The sequence below is a fragment of the Punica granatum genome, chromosome 2 (assembly GCF_007655135.1).
Source record: "Punica granatum isolate Tunisia-2019 chromosome 2, ASM765513v2, whole genome shotgun sequence".
NCBI classification, from domain to species: Eukaryota; Viridiplantae; Streptophyta; class Magnoliopsida; order Myrtales; family Lythraceae; genus Punica; species Punica granatum.
Genome location: NC_045128.1, coordinates 33,014,474 through 33,030,770, shown reverse-complemented (window position 1 = coordinate 33,030,770; position 16,297 = coordinate 33,014,474). Strand labels below are relative to the sequence as shown.

The 16,297-nt window shown below is 40.4% G+C and overlaps 2 protein-coding genes across 5 annotated transcripts; both read left to right on the top strand.

Moving 5' to 3' along the window:
• The first annotated feature begins 5,966 nt into the window (after window positions 1–5,966).
• Window positions 5,967–9,982, top strand: LOC116194732 (DEAD-box ATP-dependent RNA helicase 18). Of its 2 annotated transcripts, XM_031523619.1 has the most exons (11): window positions 5,967–6,334; window positions 6,576–6,812; window positions 7,228–7,482; window positions 7,628–7,707; window positions 7,816–7,921; window positions 7,999–8,112; window positions 8,274–8,372; window positions 8,475–8,564; window positions 8,910–9,016; window positions 9,121–9,264; window positions 9,470–9,982. In XM_031523619.1, exons 1-11 carry the CDS (start codon window positions 6,065–6,067, stop codon window positions 9,738–9,740), a joined length of 1,773 nt encoding a protein of 590 aa, XP_031379479.1. In that variant the 5' UTR covers window positions 5,967–6,064; the 3' UTR covers window positions 9,741–9,982. The 2 variants fall into 2 exon arrangements, with proteins under 2 accessions (XP_031379479.1, XP_031379480.1); XM_031523620.1 differs by lacking the exon at window positions 8,274–8,372.
• Window positions 9,983–10,442: 460 nt separating this feature from the next.
• Window positions 10,443–15,051, top strand: LOC116194730 (cytosolic endo-beta-N-acetylglucosaminidase 1-like). 3 transcript variants are annotated; one of them, XM_031523618.1, is made up of 12 exons: window positions 10,443–10,959; window positions 11,308–11,445; window positions 11,587–11,696; window positions 11,778–11,889; window positions 11,982–12,089; window positions 12,206–12,318; window positions 12,408–12,489; window positions 12,728–12,808; window positions 12,911–12,957; window positions 13,048–13,186; window positions 13,401–14,124; window positions 14,570–14,714. In XM_031523618.1, the coding sequence occupies exons 1-12, from the start codon at window positions 10,558–10,560 to the stop codon at window positions 14,572–14,574; spliced, it is 2,061 nt and encodes a 686-aa protein (XP_031379478.1). In that variant the 5' UTR covers window positions 10,443–10,557; the 3' UTR covers window positions 14,575–14,714. The 3 variants fall into 3 exon arrangements, with proteins under 3 accessions (XP_031379478.1, XP_031379477.1, XP_031379476.1); XM_031523616.1 differs by lacking the exon at window positions 14,570–14,714 and adding an exon at window positions 14,721–15,051 and having other exon boundaries at window positions 10,472–10,959; XM_031523617.1 differs by lacking the exons at window positions 12,408–12,489; window positions 14,570–14,714 and adding an exon at window positions 14,721–15,051 and having other exon boundaries at window positions 10,459–10,959; window positions 13,029–13,186.
• The last annotated feature ends 1,246 nt before the right edge of the window (window positions 15,052–16,297 follow it).

The window sequence follows — 16,297 nt, the reverse complement described above, 5'->3', positions numbered from 1 at the left end:
GACAAAACCCTCAGGTTGTGTCATGTACACATCCTCGATGAGCGTCCCATTTAGGAAAACAATTTTAACGTCCATCTACCGGACCTCATAATCATAATGAGCTGCAATTGCAAGCAAGATCCTAATGAATAAGCATAGCCACCAGGGAAAAGGTTTCGTCATAGTCAACATCATAAAATTGTCTGAAACTTTTAGCCACAAGTCGGCCCTTAAAGGTATTTATATTACCGTCCATGTCAATCTTCTTCTTGAATACCCACTTACACCTAATGGGCTTTACCCCTTCAGGTGGATCAACTAAAGTTCACACTTGGTTAGTGTATATGGACTCTATCTCAGATCTCATGGCCTCCAGTCATTTCTCGAAGTCTGGGCCTATTACGGCTTCCACATAGGTTATAGGCTCATCATTATCTATAAGCAATACGTCATTGTCTTGAAACACGAGAAATCCATATCTATCGGGCTCATGACGTATCATACCAGACCTACGAGACTCATGTGTCACCTGTGCAGAAGATTGTACCATAACACCTTGTGGTACTTGTTCTGCAACCTTACCCGTCGATTGGTCAATGTTATTTTGTGGTAGAACTTCCCCAAGTTCTAATTTCCTCCTACTAGTTCCTTTGAAAAGAATCTCTTTCCCAATGAATACAGCAGTTCGAGCGACAAACACTTTGCCCTCGATAGGATTATAGAAATAGTATCCTCGAATTTCCTTAGGATACCCCACAAAGTAACATTTGTCCGACTTAGGTCCAAGTTTATCCGAAGACAATCTCTTCACATAAGATTAGCAACACCATATTTTTAGAAAAAACATATAAGGACGTTCCCGTACCACATCTCATATGGTGTTTTTTCAACTGATTTCAATGGAGCATGGTTTAGTATGAGCGCTGCAGTCTGTAGAGCATATCCCTAGAAGGAGTCAGGTAAGTCCGCATGACTTATCAAAGATCGAACCATATCTAATAAAGTTTGATTCCTCCTCTCATCTACACCATTACACTGTGGTGTTACATGTGGAGTTAATTGGGATAAAATCCCACACTGTCTAAGATAGTCAGCAAACTCATAGCTCAAATATTCACCTCCGCGATCTAATCGAAAAACTTTAATGCTCTTACCTAACTGATTATCCACTTCATTCTTAAATTCTCTGAACTTTTCAAAGGATTCGGATTTGTGTTTCATCAAATACACATATCCAAGTCTACTGAAATCATTAGTAAATGTAATGAAGTAGAGATACCCACCTCTAGCAAGATTGTTCACTGGTCCACATACATCAGTATGTATGAGAGCTAGAAAATCACTAGCTTGCTCACCCTTTCCGGTAAATGGGGCCTTAGTTATTTTCCCCATTAAGCAAGGTTCGCATGTCTCGATCGATTCTAAATCAAACGAGTCCAGTAATCCATACTTATGGAGTCTAGAGATGCGACTCTCGCTAATGTGGCCTAAACGACAATGCCAGAGGTAAGTCGGGTTTGAATCATTAGACTTGAGCCTTTTGGTTTCCACATAGATCTATAGGCATTAAAGAGATGCTAGATTGACTTTAGTGCAAGTGGAGATTGTTGGGAATTAGTGTATGCCCTAGAGGCAATCCGTCATCAGTTTTATAATATGACATGTATTTCATTTTAATACGAGACATTTCTGTTATTGTATAGATTGCGCTAAATATGATTTTTCACAATAATGTCCTTGGAATAGTAGGTTCAATAAGTATCAAGTGTGACTTGATTGTGAGATCCTATAATTACTGAACATTATTCCTAAATGTCCCTAGTCAAAGTATTATCGTTAATTAGGACGACGATAATACGGTTAGACTAGTGTGGGTGTTGATTGATGACCAAGTCTCACAGGTCATGGATGTGGAATAGTAGGTTCAATATGCATCAAGTGTGACTTGATTGTGAGATCCTATAATTACTGAACATTATTCCTAAATGTCCCTAGTCAAAGTATTATCGTTAATTAGGACGACGATAATACGGTTAGACTAGTGTGGGTGTTGATTGATGACCAAGTCTCACAGGTCATGGATGTGGAGACATCGAGTCACATCGCAGGTATATATTAGTAGTAACGTATACTGGACTGACCCACCATGAGACTGCTACATGGTCGTTACGTAACTGTCATTAGCCGATCTCATAGTGATTATGGTGCAGTGGTCCTTTGACTTTAGGTCACCATGGATTCATATATGTAATGTTGTATACTTTGATACTGTCAAACGTCACTGTAATAGGCTGGTTATAAAACACAATTATTGAGTATATCACAGAGCAGTGGAGAGGAATGTGAGTGACCAAGATATGATTTGTCCCTTCTACGAAACGGAAGCGATATCTCACGGCCACTTGGTGGGAAGAGTCTAAAAGTGTATACAATCCTAAATGAGTCGATATAGGGATATCGAGCTCATTTGTTTTGATAGACTTACCTAGTAAATAAAAAAAAAAAGAGATTTAGCCATACAAAGATGTCATCAACCATGCATTGGGCTCAATAGAGATATAAAGGACAAAGGGATTGTACTGTATAGTAACATAAGTCACAAGGTTCGTCGATAAATTGACTTTTCGATTACTTGAGTAATAATTATGCATTGCTAGATGCCGCTCACTGTTTGTAATATTGAAATAAAGATTTTGACATTACTGTCAACGTAATCGGGAACCTACATGGTCATACACTATGACTAAATCGACGGGATAATTTCGAAACACTAAAACTGTCTAATGAAAATTAAACGAGTTAAGGTGCGACTGATTAATTGGATATTTAATGAAATTAAAATTACCGATTAATTAGATTCAATTTACTAGATTAATTGGACTTTATTTATACAAGAAATAAAGACACACGGGGCCCAAAATTGAGAGCCACGTGTGGTATACATGCCATGCCACCCAAGGATTAATGCATGGGGCCATGTGGCGGTTTGGGAGGCTTAATTTCAGCCATTCCACACCGGCCAAACATGGATAATTGATTTCTTATTACCTTATAAAAGGAGCTCAAATGTTGAGCTTTTAAAGATAGGTAAGGCATATACATATACATATATATATATATATGTAGATATATGTGTACGTGTATGAGTTTATATATATTGGAGATTCTAGTTGAAATGTTCAACTTAAATTGATCCAATTAGTTTAATAATTCTAAGTGTTGCACCGGTATTTCCTTCGAGCGTTGGTTGCTAGCACTATCGACCTCGAAGATCCGTCGAAGAAGTCGGTGTGGATACCGGTAGAGGCATCACTTTTGCGACGTTAGGTCGACGATTTTAAAATTCCAGGTACGCTTTATCTACTCCTATTCTTCTAGTAGGTTTTGAAATTAGTTTCACGAGTATGAAATTTTGAATTTCTCCTTATATTACGCTTCTGTAGGCCCCCTAAAACTAGCATCTATAACCTAAAAGTTTAAGCTGATAGGTTGTTGAATTAAGTCTTATATAAACTTGTGAATTTCCTCTCACATTTCTGATATGAGATTAAACCTCTAACACCCGCCCTCACATAACAATCATGGGCTCTAAACCCGCTACCATTAATGTGGGTTTTTTTTTTTAAATCCACATGGGCCTTCGACCATTCTCCACATATGAGAGAAATCGGCCCAACAATTTTTTCCCTTCTTGACTATATGGAGGACATCGTCGTAATCCCCGCGATACGATGACAAACAACATTTTTCCATCCCCTCAATAACTGATCTGGAGTCGAGCTCTCCTCTCTTCGTACTTGAGCTTAACTACCACGAGGTGGGCTTCCTCTTCTACTTTTCTAGCGAGGTGAGATAACAGACTGTAAGTTAGGCTTCCATATGCGGGCTCGACTTCGCTGGCCACGAATTCCACACTTGGGATTGACGTGGTGTGAGTCCCTTCATCGGTGCGTAATCACCTAATTCTGATACCACTTGTTAGAAAAGGATCACCAAACTTGTATGCAACGAGCTGTTCTTTCTCGTATCATATGATCAAAACAAGATCTTAATACAAGCAACAAGGAAGATTAAGAGATACCAAAATTCTTAATGTGAATACCCCAGCGTGGAAAAAACGACAGAACTAACCCCGATCCAACTTTACTGTACTGATAGTGATTACACTTTACATTATTTAGCAAGGACAAACCCTCAAATCAACTCACAACTCAAGAAACACTTTCTTTGATCAATTACTATCCATCACCCAATAGGGTGAATCCCCTTATATGTGGATCTATTACTTATTCTCCTAAATTTCACGTGTATTTATATTCATGACTGACCTAGGGTTTGATTCTCTTCCTTGGTCACTAAGCAATCTAAGGGATATGCTACCAAATCATGATTTCTTATATTTGATTTAGACCTAAACAAACACAGTCTCTATTATGGGCTAAAACAGGCAACTGGAATCCATGATGATTCTTTGGAGGAGGAGGGATTTTCCTAACAATAATAAAGGATTATTTTGAAAATCAAAAGTTTTCTTATTAATTGAAAAAAATTCTCGAAATATATTATATGTCTAAATTTGATGTGCTAAATATCCTATAAATAAGAGACAAAATTCATTTTATAAGTCATCTTTCTACGATAACTGTAGTTTTTCCTTTATTATAACCTCTACGTGATATCATTCGCTCTTTGCATGTACCTTCCTGTATATATTACAAATTTATTATTTTTTACTACTTAGGTTATTTCATTTTCTTTTATTGTCATGTTTTCTAATTCTTTAACTTTTTTTCACAATATGCTTATTTTGTATATTTGATATAATATATAGTCTTGACGTCGATGTTCTATTTATATCCATTCTTATTTTGCCATATGTGTTAATTATCTATTTTTATAATACAAAAATTAACAAAGAGTTATCGCACAATGCGCAGGTATCAATAAATATATAAAATATAATATATATTGATCCATAATTTTTTTATTCGTTCATAAATATAACACGAATGGTTACTGTACATAATACATATGCATATATATATATATATATATATATACACACACAAAAAGTTCAATGCCAAAAGTTCCATTATTCCCAAAATATTTTAGCTAAAAAGGCCCAACATGATGTGAAGTCTAAAAATTTTATATAAGCATTTCGCCCAATTTCTAATGGAATGTTGACCAAATGTTATGCCTTAAAAAATGGTAAATTTTGACGACACCCCTATAATTTGTGAAATACCCAGTAATACTCAATTTTTCAAAAATTAATTACACAACACCTCTCATTTCACTGAGGTGACATCAAGAGAACATTCAGTTTGCCACGTGAATCATATATCACAGAACTGTACAAATCGACCCGTTACCTGATTTCTTTACCGGAACCAAATCTGACCTGATTTAAGAAAAAAAGTAGAAATCAACGAAAGGAGGGGTGACGTGTGGTTAATTTTGAAAAGAAGTGATGTCGCTGGTCATTTTACAAACTATAGGAGGTGTCATCGAAATTTACCCTAAAAAATCAAATTTTTTGTGTTGTATGTTAAAAACACTGAAAATAATTCAATTGGAACTATTTAGTAAAAAAAATGTCAAAAATTTTATACTATATAAAATAAAAAGAGACTATTCTCATTTTATCAACTTCAATACAAAAGGGAGATCTCAACGAGTTTCAAAAATGCATTTTTTTTATTTATTGTTGACGTGAAAAGTTAATTTTGCAGGCAATCGTTACAACTTGAACTAAATTATGATGAAATATGGGAAAAAGGAAGCACTGAGTCTTACATGCTCTTATCCATGAATTAAGAGATTTCGGGCCGGTTTCTCATCAATTGAACTATCCATGCACCTTGATTCGCATTTTCATTTCCGTTTACCCGCCTATAGGCTCGTTTTCTTATCTCAATAATAAAAAGTGCTCATTTCGGAAAATCTTGGGGAAAATATTTATATTACAGAAAAATGGAGGGACTGAATCATCAAACCAACGAACCAAAACATAGATACGAGAGGGAAAACACAAACCCTAAAACCCTCCGGACCCGCGAAAAGGTCCACCGCCACTGTGACCATGGCCGCGAGCTCATCCTACCCCAGCGGCGCGTTAACCGGCACGCGCTTCTCCGACCTCCAGCCGCCGCTGTCAAAGCCGGTGCTGGAAGCCATTCGAGAGGCCGGATTCGAATTCTGCACTCCGGTTCAGGCTGCCACGATCCCCTTGCTGTGCAGTTTCAAGGACGTGGCTGTAGACGCCGCCACCGGCTCCGGCAAAACCCTGGCCTTCGTCGTGCCTCTAGTGGAGATTCTCCGCCGCTCCTCCTCGCCTCCGAAGCCCCACGAGGTCTTATCTCATGCATCAATCCTCTTTCTATTGGTCTAAAAGATTGTTCTTTTGCCTATTTGTGCTCATTTTTGGAGTATAGTATCGAGAAAGGTTCTTCATTTCATAGTATTGAAGTCCCGGAACAGTTCGAGTCATGCTTGGTAATAGTTTCGACAGCATTTTGAGCTGCTGCACATGCTAGCTTTCTAGTGGCGTAGCTTATTCGATGAATTGAACTTTTAGATACAATTTCCTGCAGGTAATGGGGGTTATTATTTCCCCAACTAGGGAACTTTCTTCGCAGATATATAATGTTGCGCAACCTTTCATTGCGACTCTGTCGAAAATCAAGTCAGCACTTCTTGTTGGTGGGGTCGATGTTAAAGCCGATGTGAAGAAAATGGAGGAAGAAGGAGCAAATTTATTGATAGGTACGCCTGGGAGGCTCTATGATATAATGGAGCGCATGGATGTATTGGATTTTCGAAACTTTGAGGTATTGTTTTGGTGGTGTCCAATTCCCTGAATCTTCTCTTTCTGTTTCAAACACGGGCAGCAACAAGATTATAAATTTGTTTAAGGATCATGATTGGTAGCTTTTCTCGCATTTTGGCAAACATTTATCCAACTTCAGTTTAATTGTACCCCCTTACTTCAGTTCTAACATATATTATCTCCGATCATATTTCCTTTTAATGTTGTCTTTTCCTAATCTGGTAAATAAATTATCACAACTGTATAATTGTGCAAAGAATATCTCCTACTGCGGCCTCAAAATCCTGTTCCTTGCTGCTACCTCATTGGACTCGATATGTGATATTTTGGTTTATGGGGAAAAATGGCCATTGTGATATGTAAGAGCAAAGCCTGATTCCATATAAAGCTAACAAAAAATTTTCTGGTTGGAGCAGATATTAATTTTAGATGAGGCTGATAGGCTCTTGGATATGGGGTTCCAGAGACAGATAACTTCTATTATCTCTCGCTTACCCAAGCTTCGCAGAACTGGTCTTTTCTCTGCGACACAAACTGAGGCTGTTGAGGAGCTATCTAAAGCAGGTTTAAGAAATCCTGTGAGGGTTGAGGTGCGGGCAGAATCTAAACCCCTCAATAATTCGTCACAGGATTCAGGTTCTTCAAAGACCCCTTCAGGTCTTCATATCGAGGTAAGCTATGAAAGAGGGGGAAACAGACACTTTCTGCTGTTTCTACTATTTTAGGAGATTAGAAACTTTTATTCAAACCCTTCTTGGTTAAATATGCCCTGATGGTTTCGTCCTTTTTACTTGTTGATGTGTTTTTACCTCACAGTATTTGGAGTGCGAAGCTGACAAGAAGCCATCACAGCTCATTGATTATCTTATGAAAAATAAGTCTAACAAGATTATAGTGTGAGTTGCTTGTGAAATAGCTCCATCTTATTTGTTTGGCTATGTTAGACGCTCTGAAAGTGACTGAGCTTTCCATAAATCTGAAAATTATTTCCTCATTTTTTGTAGTTACTTCATGACCTGTGCTTGTGTTGACTACTGGGGAGTAGTTCTTCCTCGCCTCTCTGCACTGAAGGGCTTGTCTTTGATTCCTCTCCATGGGAAGATGAAACAGGTATATGGAACCAAATATACATTCTGAAACTGTTGGTGTCAAAAAACTCATTATCCCCCATCTTTTATGTATCGTAGAGTGTAAGAGAGAAAGCATTATCTTCATTTACAACGCTATCAACTGGTGTTCTCCTATGTACTGATGTGGCAGCACGTGGTCTGGACATACCAGGTGTGGATTGCATTGTTCAGGTATGTGCATATACTCAGTTGTTTCAGTCGTTCTCTCTCTCTCTCTTTTCCTTTTTGCTTGCTTAGTGTGAACTACTTTTCATTTGAAGGTGATAATTTCATACATTATCCATTTAAGCAGTTCTAAATGATGAAGTAATAAGTCCCTTGTACTTGTGCAGTATGACCCCCCTCAAGATCCAAATGTTTTCATTCATAGAGTTGGGCGAACTGCTAGAATGGGCAGACAAGGAAATGCGATTGTTTTTATGTTGCCTAAGGTTCTTTAATTGATACATCCTTCTGGTCACTTTATTGAATATTAAAAAGTCTATTGTGGTGAATTAAGTTGATATATTCTTTTTTCTTTTTTTCCTACTTAGGAGGAAGAATACGTTGAATTCTTGCGGATAAGAAGGGTTCCACTTCAAGAGAGGAAATGCTCTGATGATGCTCCCGATGTTGTTCCTCAGGTGTGTATCATAAAATCATCATGGATTTCAGGCAAGATGTTTGCATTCTCAATTTAGTCATCTTCTGTTCTTTGGTCTTCTCAGGGAAATTTGCTTTTCTACTCTTTTGTTTCTCTCTCTTAATAAAGGAGAGGATGGTAGACTCAGCCTTAGCTGATTCTGACTAGCCCTTGGTAGTCGATGTTAGTTAATTTTTTTTCTGCTTCTCATCCATTCATCTTTGTAGTCGAATCGCTTGCATAAGGATATTGATGGCACTCATCCTTTAAGAAAACAACTTCATGCCCCTCCGATAGTTTTGTTGCAATGTGCTTGGATCTTAACATGTAGCCAATATGTTGTCAGATGCGATCTGCTGCTAGAAAAGACCGAGATGTTATGGAGAAAGGAGTGAGAGCATTTGTCTCATTCATTCGAGCATATAAGGAGCATCATTGCTCTTATATCTTCAGGTAATTGACAAAACTTTGTTCTTGAGTTCGGTTATTTCTCAATCAAAAAAGTTTTACATTCCAACATTCAAGATATAAAACCCGAGATTCCTCAACTGTGGCAGGTGGAAAGAACTTGAGATTGGGAAGTTAGCCATGGGGTATGGCCTATTGCAGCTTCCTGGTACGCCTGAGGTGAAGCTCCATTCTCTTTCCACCGAGGGTTTCACTCCAGTTGAAGACATTAACTTGGAGGATATAAAGTATAAGTAAGAACCCCTGTTACATCTCGCACCTTTTAAGGCTTTTCATGTTGGCTACATGTGATCACTGAACTTGAAACTTGTTCTCTTGTAATAATGACATATGCAGGGCTGATAATATCAGCCTATAGTTTCAAGGCATGAGAACAATAAAACGGGAGTTCTTTGATTTGGGAGTCTAATCGTTCGCTTATCATTCTACCCCATTCAGGGATAAATCTCGCGAGAAACAGAGACAAAAGAACCTGCGAGCTAAGAAAGAAGCGCAGCAGAAAGTTCCGAAGCCTCAGAAGCCCAACAAGAATCCGAACCCTGCACCCGCTGCCATGAAGAAGAAGACAGCGAAACAGAGGCGTACTGCTCAGACCATTGAAGATGAAGATGAGTTGGCCAGGGAATATCGGCTTCTCAAGAAGCTGAAGCGGGGGGCTATTGATGAAGACGAGTTCGCCAAGTTAACGGGAACCGAAGATTTGCTCTGAAACTCGTTTTCCCCCAGAAGATTGGTTTTTCAATTATCAAATGCTTATCACGATTCTTGCCGGTCTAACATGGGGGGTTGGTTTGCCAGAGGAGGTGGATAGATCGATTGATAGAGTTGTGCGAATTGTATTAGAATCTTAGATCACTTGTCATTGTATAAAGATGAATCAATTGGTGTGTAAGGAGGGAAAAAATATTTAATTGATGCTTCAATACTAAACTTTCGATTTTCGAACGTCAATTCATTTTGGTTCTTCCTCAATACCACGCAAGTAATGAAAGCTGACACGGAGACGGGCATTGGAATCTCATTAACGTCTAATAAAGCCACGTTTGACTCCCTCTTCCCCTTCCCTCACTTCCTCTGTTCCTCAAGTCTCAGAGAGTTGTAAGGTTTATAGAAGCCAATAAATTCAATGACCCACTGCTTTCGAAAGAAACCGAGGCAAATTACTGACAAGACAAAGGTTAAACTATGACTTAAGACAGCTGAAACTACAGGGGGGGGAATTGAGATGAACAGAAAACTCCAAGGGGCAGAGTGCAATTAAACCCAAACTTGGCAGACCAACTTACCAAGAGACTGGAATAAGCCGTAATTTGTACGACAGCGTTGACGTCAAGTCAACTGTAGTCAAGTCAACTTCACTACGCAAGTCTTCTTTGGAAAAATTTAATTGAAGCTGACGCAGAGACGAGCATTGGAATCTCAGCAACTTCCATTGAAACCACCTTTGAGTCTGTTCCCTTCCACCCACCGCCACCCCACCCCCCTTCCCCACCCAACCCTTCCTCATTTCCCCTGTTCGTCTCTCAATGGCTCTCCCCGCGAGCTCCACCGGAACAGAGCAAGGAGCCCCCCACTCCGCCCCGGACCCGCCCTTCAACCCGCTCGTCCCCGCCCCACCAGTCTCATACCCGATCACGACCCTCGAGGACCTCGGGTCCCGCACGTACTTCAACTCATATCACTACCCCTTCAATGTGTCCTCTGTCCCACTGTCCTCGAGACGGCTCCCGGACAGGGGACGCATCCTCGTCTGCCACGACATGCAGGGAGGATACCGGGATGACAAGTGGGTCCAGGGCGGCAACAACCCCGATGCTTTCAGTATTTGGCACTGGTACCTGATCGACATCTTCGTTTACTTCTCGCATAACCTCGTCACTCTGCCTCCTCCCTGTTGGACTAATACTGCTCACCGGCATGGAGTCCAGGTATTTCTTTCTTCACATATATCATTCCAATATGGCTTAACTCATTGTTCGGTTCGCTGTCGTATCACTCCATAGGAGTCGTGAATTAGTTCGTATCAATCTTTTTGAATAATGACATCTTGCTGTAGAGACTATTGCATACTTAGCTAAATCGATTGATAGTCGAGATATCTATTTGATCAATCGCATTGAACGGACTGAAACCGGGATCAGAAATTCGGAACTAGTTCACACATATGACAGTCTTCTTAGTTATCTGTGTGATGGTGATCCGGGTCATATTACATTGATAGTCAAGCTAATCATATATTTCCTATCTGATGAACAATCTTGTTTGTAAAACTGAAGGTTCTGGGGACATTCATCACAGAAGGCGACAAAGGGACTGTCATCTGCAACAAGTTGCTTGCAACGAAGGAATCCGCTCAATTATATGCTAAGCGCCTGACTGAACTTGCAGTTTCTCTCGGCTTCGATGGATGGCTGGTACTTCTAGTTCTCTCTTTGTCATGTGAAACTCAATGATCCCTAAATTAGACTAGTCAGTTATAAAGATTCCATATCGACTAGTCATCTCTTCTTAGGACCTTATCTCCTGTATTCCTTTCTATACCTATAAACCTGCAGTTAAACATGGAGGTCCAATTGGACAAGCAACTGATCCCCAACCTGTTGGAGTTCGTGCGCCATTTAACCGAGAAAATGCATTCCTCGGTGCCTGGGTCCTCAGTGATATGGTGAGGTCCAAGACCCCTAATTTTACCTCACCTCCTTTTGGTCTCAAACGAATTTATAATGACGATCTTGTTCATTTTCAGGTATGATAGCGTGACCATAGATGGAGATCTTATCTATCAGAACCAGTTGAATCAGTACAATAAGCCATTCTTCGATATTTGTGATGGCATTTTCGCAAACTACTCTTGGGAGGTTCTGCACTACTGCATCTTTTTCTTTAACTTGGAATCATTTTTTGCCGTAATAATTTTATTTCTAAACGATATGACTTTTGACATATGCAGGAGGATTACCCAAAGCTCTCAGCTGCTGTTGCAGGCAAGAGAAACTACGATGTCTACATGGGCATAGATGTATTTGGCAGGGGCACCTATGGCGGTGGCCAGTGGAAAGTATGTCATGTAAATTGAAAGTCCGAGTCGAAGTTTATCAGCTTGAGTTATGAATAAGCTTGAGATGAACTTGGTTCAAATGATATGAGCTGATGTAACATATTTACGATTTACAGACAAATGTTGCCCTTGATGTTCTGAAGAAAGACAGGGTATCAGCTGCGATATTTGCTCCAGGGTGGGTTTATGAAACCAATCAGCCGCCCGATTTCGAAACCGCTCAAAATCGGTATAGTGCTTTCAATTTTTATTTTATTACTGGATCCAAATCAAACATAGAAAAATCTCCTTGTCCAATACACTTCTGGTTCTCTGCAGCTGGTGGGGTCTTGTGGAGGATTCATGGGGCATGGTTCAAACTTATCCTAAAGCATTACCGTTCTATTCCAATTTCGATCAGGTCCTGATTAAAACCAAACATGTGTTTCCGTAACTGTAACTACATTGTGCATAAGGATTAAAACGTCTATGATGAAAGGGGAAATTAACCCAAAAGACTGAAATTTGATGAGGCCTCCAAATATCAACCAATATGCAGTAACTTGGAATTATGTCTGTTTTGGTGCAACCTTTCCAAAACACGAAAAAAATTTGGGTTTCTCCCTCTCACATCGTAGTCTCTTCTCTCTTTTTTGCAGGGTCGAGGTCATCATTATTCTATCAACGGAAATCAGATATCTTCCGATCCTTGGAATAATATATCGCGCCAAGGATTCCAAGTATGCAGCTTCTTTTATTCAACCTGACGAAACCGAAGTTTCGGCACCATACTATAAGATTCCCTAATAGTTTGCTTCTTTATCCCGATTATTTTCTTGCAGCCTTTTGTTAAGTTCGGTCCATCCAGTACTATTCAAGTTCTCTTTGAGTAAGCCTCGATCTCCGATTGCACACATATCAGGTTCGAGAATTTACAGAATTAAGTCTTACAGAATCCAGCTTGGGTACCTTGCGACAGCTTTAACGGAGAATCCTATAGCGGAGGAGGAAACATTACATTCAAAGGAATTCTCAGTGACAACTCTGCCTATTTCACGACAAGGCTCTTCCGGGGAGAGCTTCCACTAGGCAGCTCTCCCATCCAATTCACATATTCGGTAAGCTCTCCAAAGTCCATTCCACTTTACGTAATCGGTAGGCCTGTAGAGTTTCGAAGACTGTCTCCGGTGTTCGGTTTTCTTGCGTAAATAGAACCTTTTTTACGTATTGCATCCTTCTTCCCTTGTGTTTCCAAAGAAAAGGAAGTTGGAAAACTTGGGAGAATTTTCGGTTCCTGGCTTAAACATCACAGATCCTACCCTCTTATTACAGGTGAAATCAGGAGGGAGTTCTAAGATCGGCCTCTCGCTCGAATTCTCCTCTCCGGAAAACCAGCAGAACAAAATACTCTTAGCCTCACAGGATGCTACCTACGAAAGTTTGAGCCAGTTCGCAGGAAATTTCACGAAAGTGCTCATTTCGCATGAAGTCTCCAATCCAAAGTCCATCCCGGAGTTGGGATGGGTCCTACAAGAGAATAGCATCTCAATGAAAGGGTCCACATTAACCGAAATCCACGCTGTGTGTTATCAAGAGAAACCTGATACTGAACTCCCACAAAGCCCATCAGAATTTTACGCAGTGCTCGGTCACATCCTCATCAAGGCTCCAGGTCGAACCCCGGATTTCCCACCCGCTTCTTCCTGGATTGTGGAGGGTCAATACATCAAGTGGGGTCAGGGCTCTCAGGGCTCCAGCTCCAAATCCTTGAGTATCAAGATCTCATGGAAATTCAAAAGAGGGAATGGTTCTCCATTGTACAATAAGTACAATATCTACCTGGTGGAACTGGCTAGATCGGAGTCGAATGATTCGATGCAAAGGCTTGGCAAGGCGGTGCAATTTATAGGAACGGCTCATGTCGGGGCTTTCTACATTTCCAAACTTGCTGTGCCGGGTGGAATTTCGACCATCAGATTCATCATACAAGTATGCAACGATTACGGAGCGTGTCAGGAGTTGGATAAATCTCCATTCTTCCAGCTAAATGTGCCAGGTAAATTGATTACTGATGATAACCGGTGGCAGGGCTTTCTCATGTTTCTCTCGAGTAAATAGGCAAATAAGTCCCTGATGAAAGATGACTTTTGCATCACTTCAGTCCTTTCTTCCCTTTTCTTTTCCATCACTTGGATAAGCAACTGACGAAATTTGCATTAGTTGAGTCTTTTTAATACAAAACAGGTCCTTGCATGTGTCAATTAATTAGGTCCGTGTTGCTCCAATTAGATCTTTTCATTAGGTCCTTTTTGCTCCAATTAGGTCCTTTCCTGTATCATTATGCCATTGTATGTGCCAATGAGGTCCATGACTACATCATTTAGGTCCTTCAAGCATCATCTAGGCCCTTCCATTAAAATGAGGCTAAATAAGAGAGTATTTTCCATTAATTAGGTCCCTATATTTCCCTTATCTTGTTTTTCTTGCATGTTATTCTTCAGTTTAGCCCAAATCAATCAGCCCTCACCCTCTCCTCCTCTGTTGGCCTCCGCTGCTCTCCGGGGCCTCACCGTATCCTTTGCTCCCCTAGCCTTCTCATCGAACTCCGTTACTCTCCTCCTCCACTCTAATCCTCTCTTCTGCTCATCTCAGCGAAATTGAGCGCCATGAAGGTTGATGCATTTGTGGATGTTGATGAAGAGGCCACCACAATAGCAATTGTCAGAGTGGTTATTGGCAAGCCGAAAAAGAAGGTTTTGAAGCGTGAAGATAGAGCGAAAAGGTTAGAAATTGCATGCTTCATGTTGGTGTCCTTGTTGATATTGGTGTTGATTGGACAGTGCTTAGAATGTAGCGTTGCAAAGTTCATTCGATATTTGTTTTAGTCATCATAAAAGTCACTTTGTTGAAAGGATTAGTGAATCGTTTCTAAACTTATACCTGTATTACTTGTTGAATAAAGTTATGAATGTTTCTCTCCGTATTTGTAGTTATTTCTCTTCCAATATGTGCTTCTCTTTGATTATCAATTCCAAAATCATATTTATAATGGCAAAGAATATGGAATGGTAAAATAACTACAATACCAGATTGAGAAAAACTCATAAAAGAGTGTACATGTTACTTTACCCAAGTAGCGAACTTCACATGTGCTTTGGCAAAATAACGTCTATCCAACAAAAGAGTTTACAAATTAAATACTATCCCTCCGGTGATCTTAGTTTTCTCGATGGCTCCCTACCTCCCCTCTTTTCCGTCTCTTTTCTTTTTTCTTTTTGGATGGTTAATGGTGGTGTGGTAGTCCGATTACGGCTCCATCGCGGTGAGGGCGTCAACGTTCCCTTCTCGATGACTAGAATCCGTCCCCTTCTCCATTCAGCGGTCTTCTTTACCGTGGTGGTTCAAATCCGATGGCCCCCTCATGGTGACAGTCTCCTTAAGATGCAATGGGGCCTCCCCTCCTTCGGATGGTGGCTCAGACTTGTGGGAAGCTGGAGTGGGCTCTCCGGCTGTGACATATGCCCTCCCCTCCTCCTCTCCGTTTGGCGACGTGGTGTACCCCCATGGCGGCAGCCTCTTGCTCCCTCCTGGAGATTGCTCCCCCCTCTAGTGGTCCAATCGGTTTCTAATAGAGGAGCTGCTACTAGCTATCGTTTGGATCAGGCAAGTCGGGTCGGGTCGGGTCGGGTCGGGTCGATTACCGACTCGTTAGGTCCTTAGTCGTAGTTGGGATTATCTACACCTCCCCACTAGTTTACCGATCCAATTTTCTCCTCTCCTATGGCGGTTTCTCGTTTTTGGTCTTCCCGCCACTTCTTTGAGCAACAGTATCCCCATCCATCACGATAAGGATCGCAATTCTAGTTGGTTTGATCTTCCTCTCACTTGTTCAAATCAATTTTTTGGGGCTTGCCTTTTGTTGTTGATTATGAATAGGTTGGTTCTCCAACTGACAATCACTAGTTTGACCGATCGAGGGAGCTCTAGCCACTTAGTTGCTAGCTCTTTTGATATGATTTTCTTGGGATTGGACTATTAGGATTATATTGATTAAAATCAATTGTGAATTGAGCCAATCGTAGGAGCTCTAGTTTCTTCTATTTAACTATTTAGGAATTGCAATCTGTGGTGGGAGCCTGCGGTCGGATAATAATCGAAGGCATCCTTTTTGCTCTATATCCTGTAATGGAGATAGAAATTCACCACGGATTAATGGATTGGACTGAGAA

What these genes read in the sequence shown, in the direction of transcription:
- LOC116194732 (XM_031523619.1), top strand. Translation starts at nt 6,065, where the DNA reads ATGGCCGCGAGCTCATCCTACCCCAGCGGCGCGTTAACCGGCACGCGC. An exon ending in CGCCTCCGAAGCCCCACGAG is followed by an intron (nt 6,335 to 6,575) that starts GTCTTATCTCAT and finishes AATTTCCTGCAG; the next exon opens with GTAATGGGGGTTATTATTTC. An exon ending in CTCCCGATGTTGTTCCTCAG is followed by an intron (nt 8,565 to 8,909) that starts GTGTGTATCATA and finishes ATATGTTGTCAG; the next exon opens with ATGCGATCTGCTGCTAGAAA.
- LOC116194730 (XM_031523616.1), top strand. Translation starts at nt 10,558, where the DNA reads ATGGCTCTCCCCGCGAGCTCCACCGGAACAGAGCAAGGAGCCCCCCAC. An exon ending in CCTGGGTCCTCAGTGATATG is followed by an intron (nt 11,697 to 11,777) that starts GTGAGGTCCAAG and finishes GTTCATTTTCAG; the next exon opens with GTATGATAGCGTGACCATAG. An exon ending in TATCGCGCCAAGGATTCCAA is followed by an intron (nt 12,809 to 12,910) that starts GTATGCAGCTTC and finishes ATTTTCTTGCAG; the next exon opens with CCTTTTGTTAAGTTCGGTCC.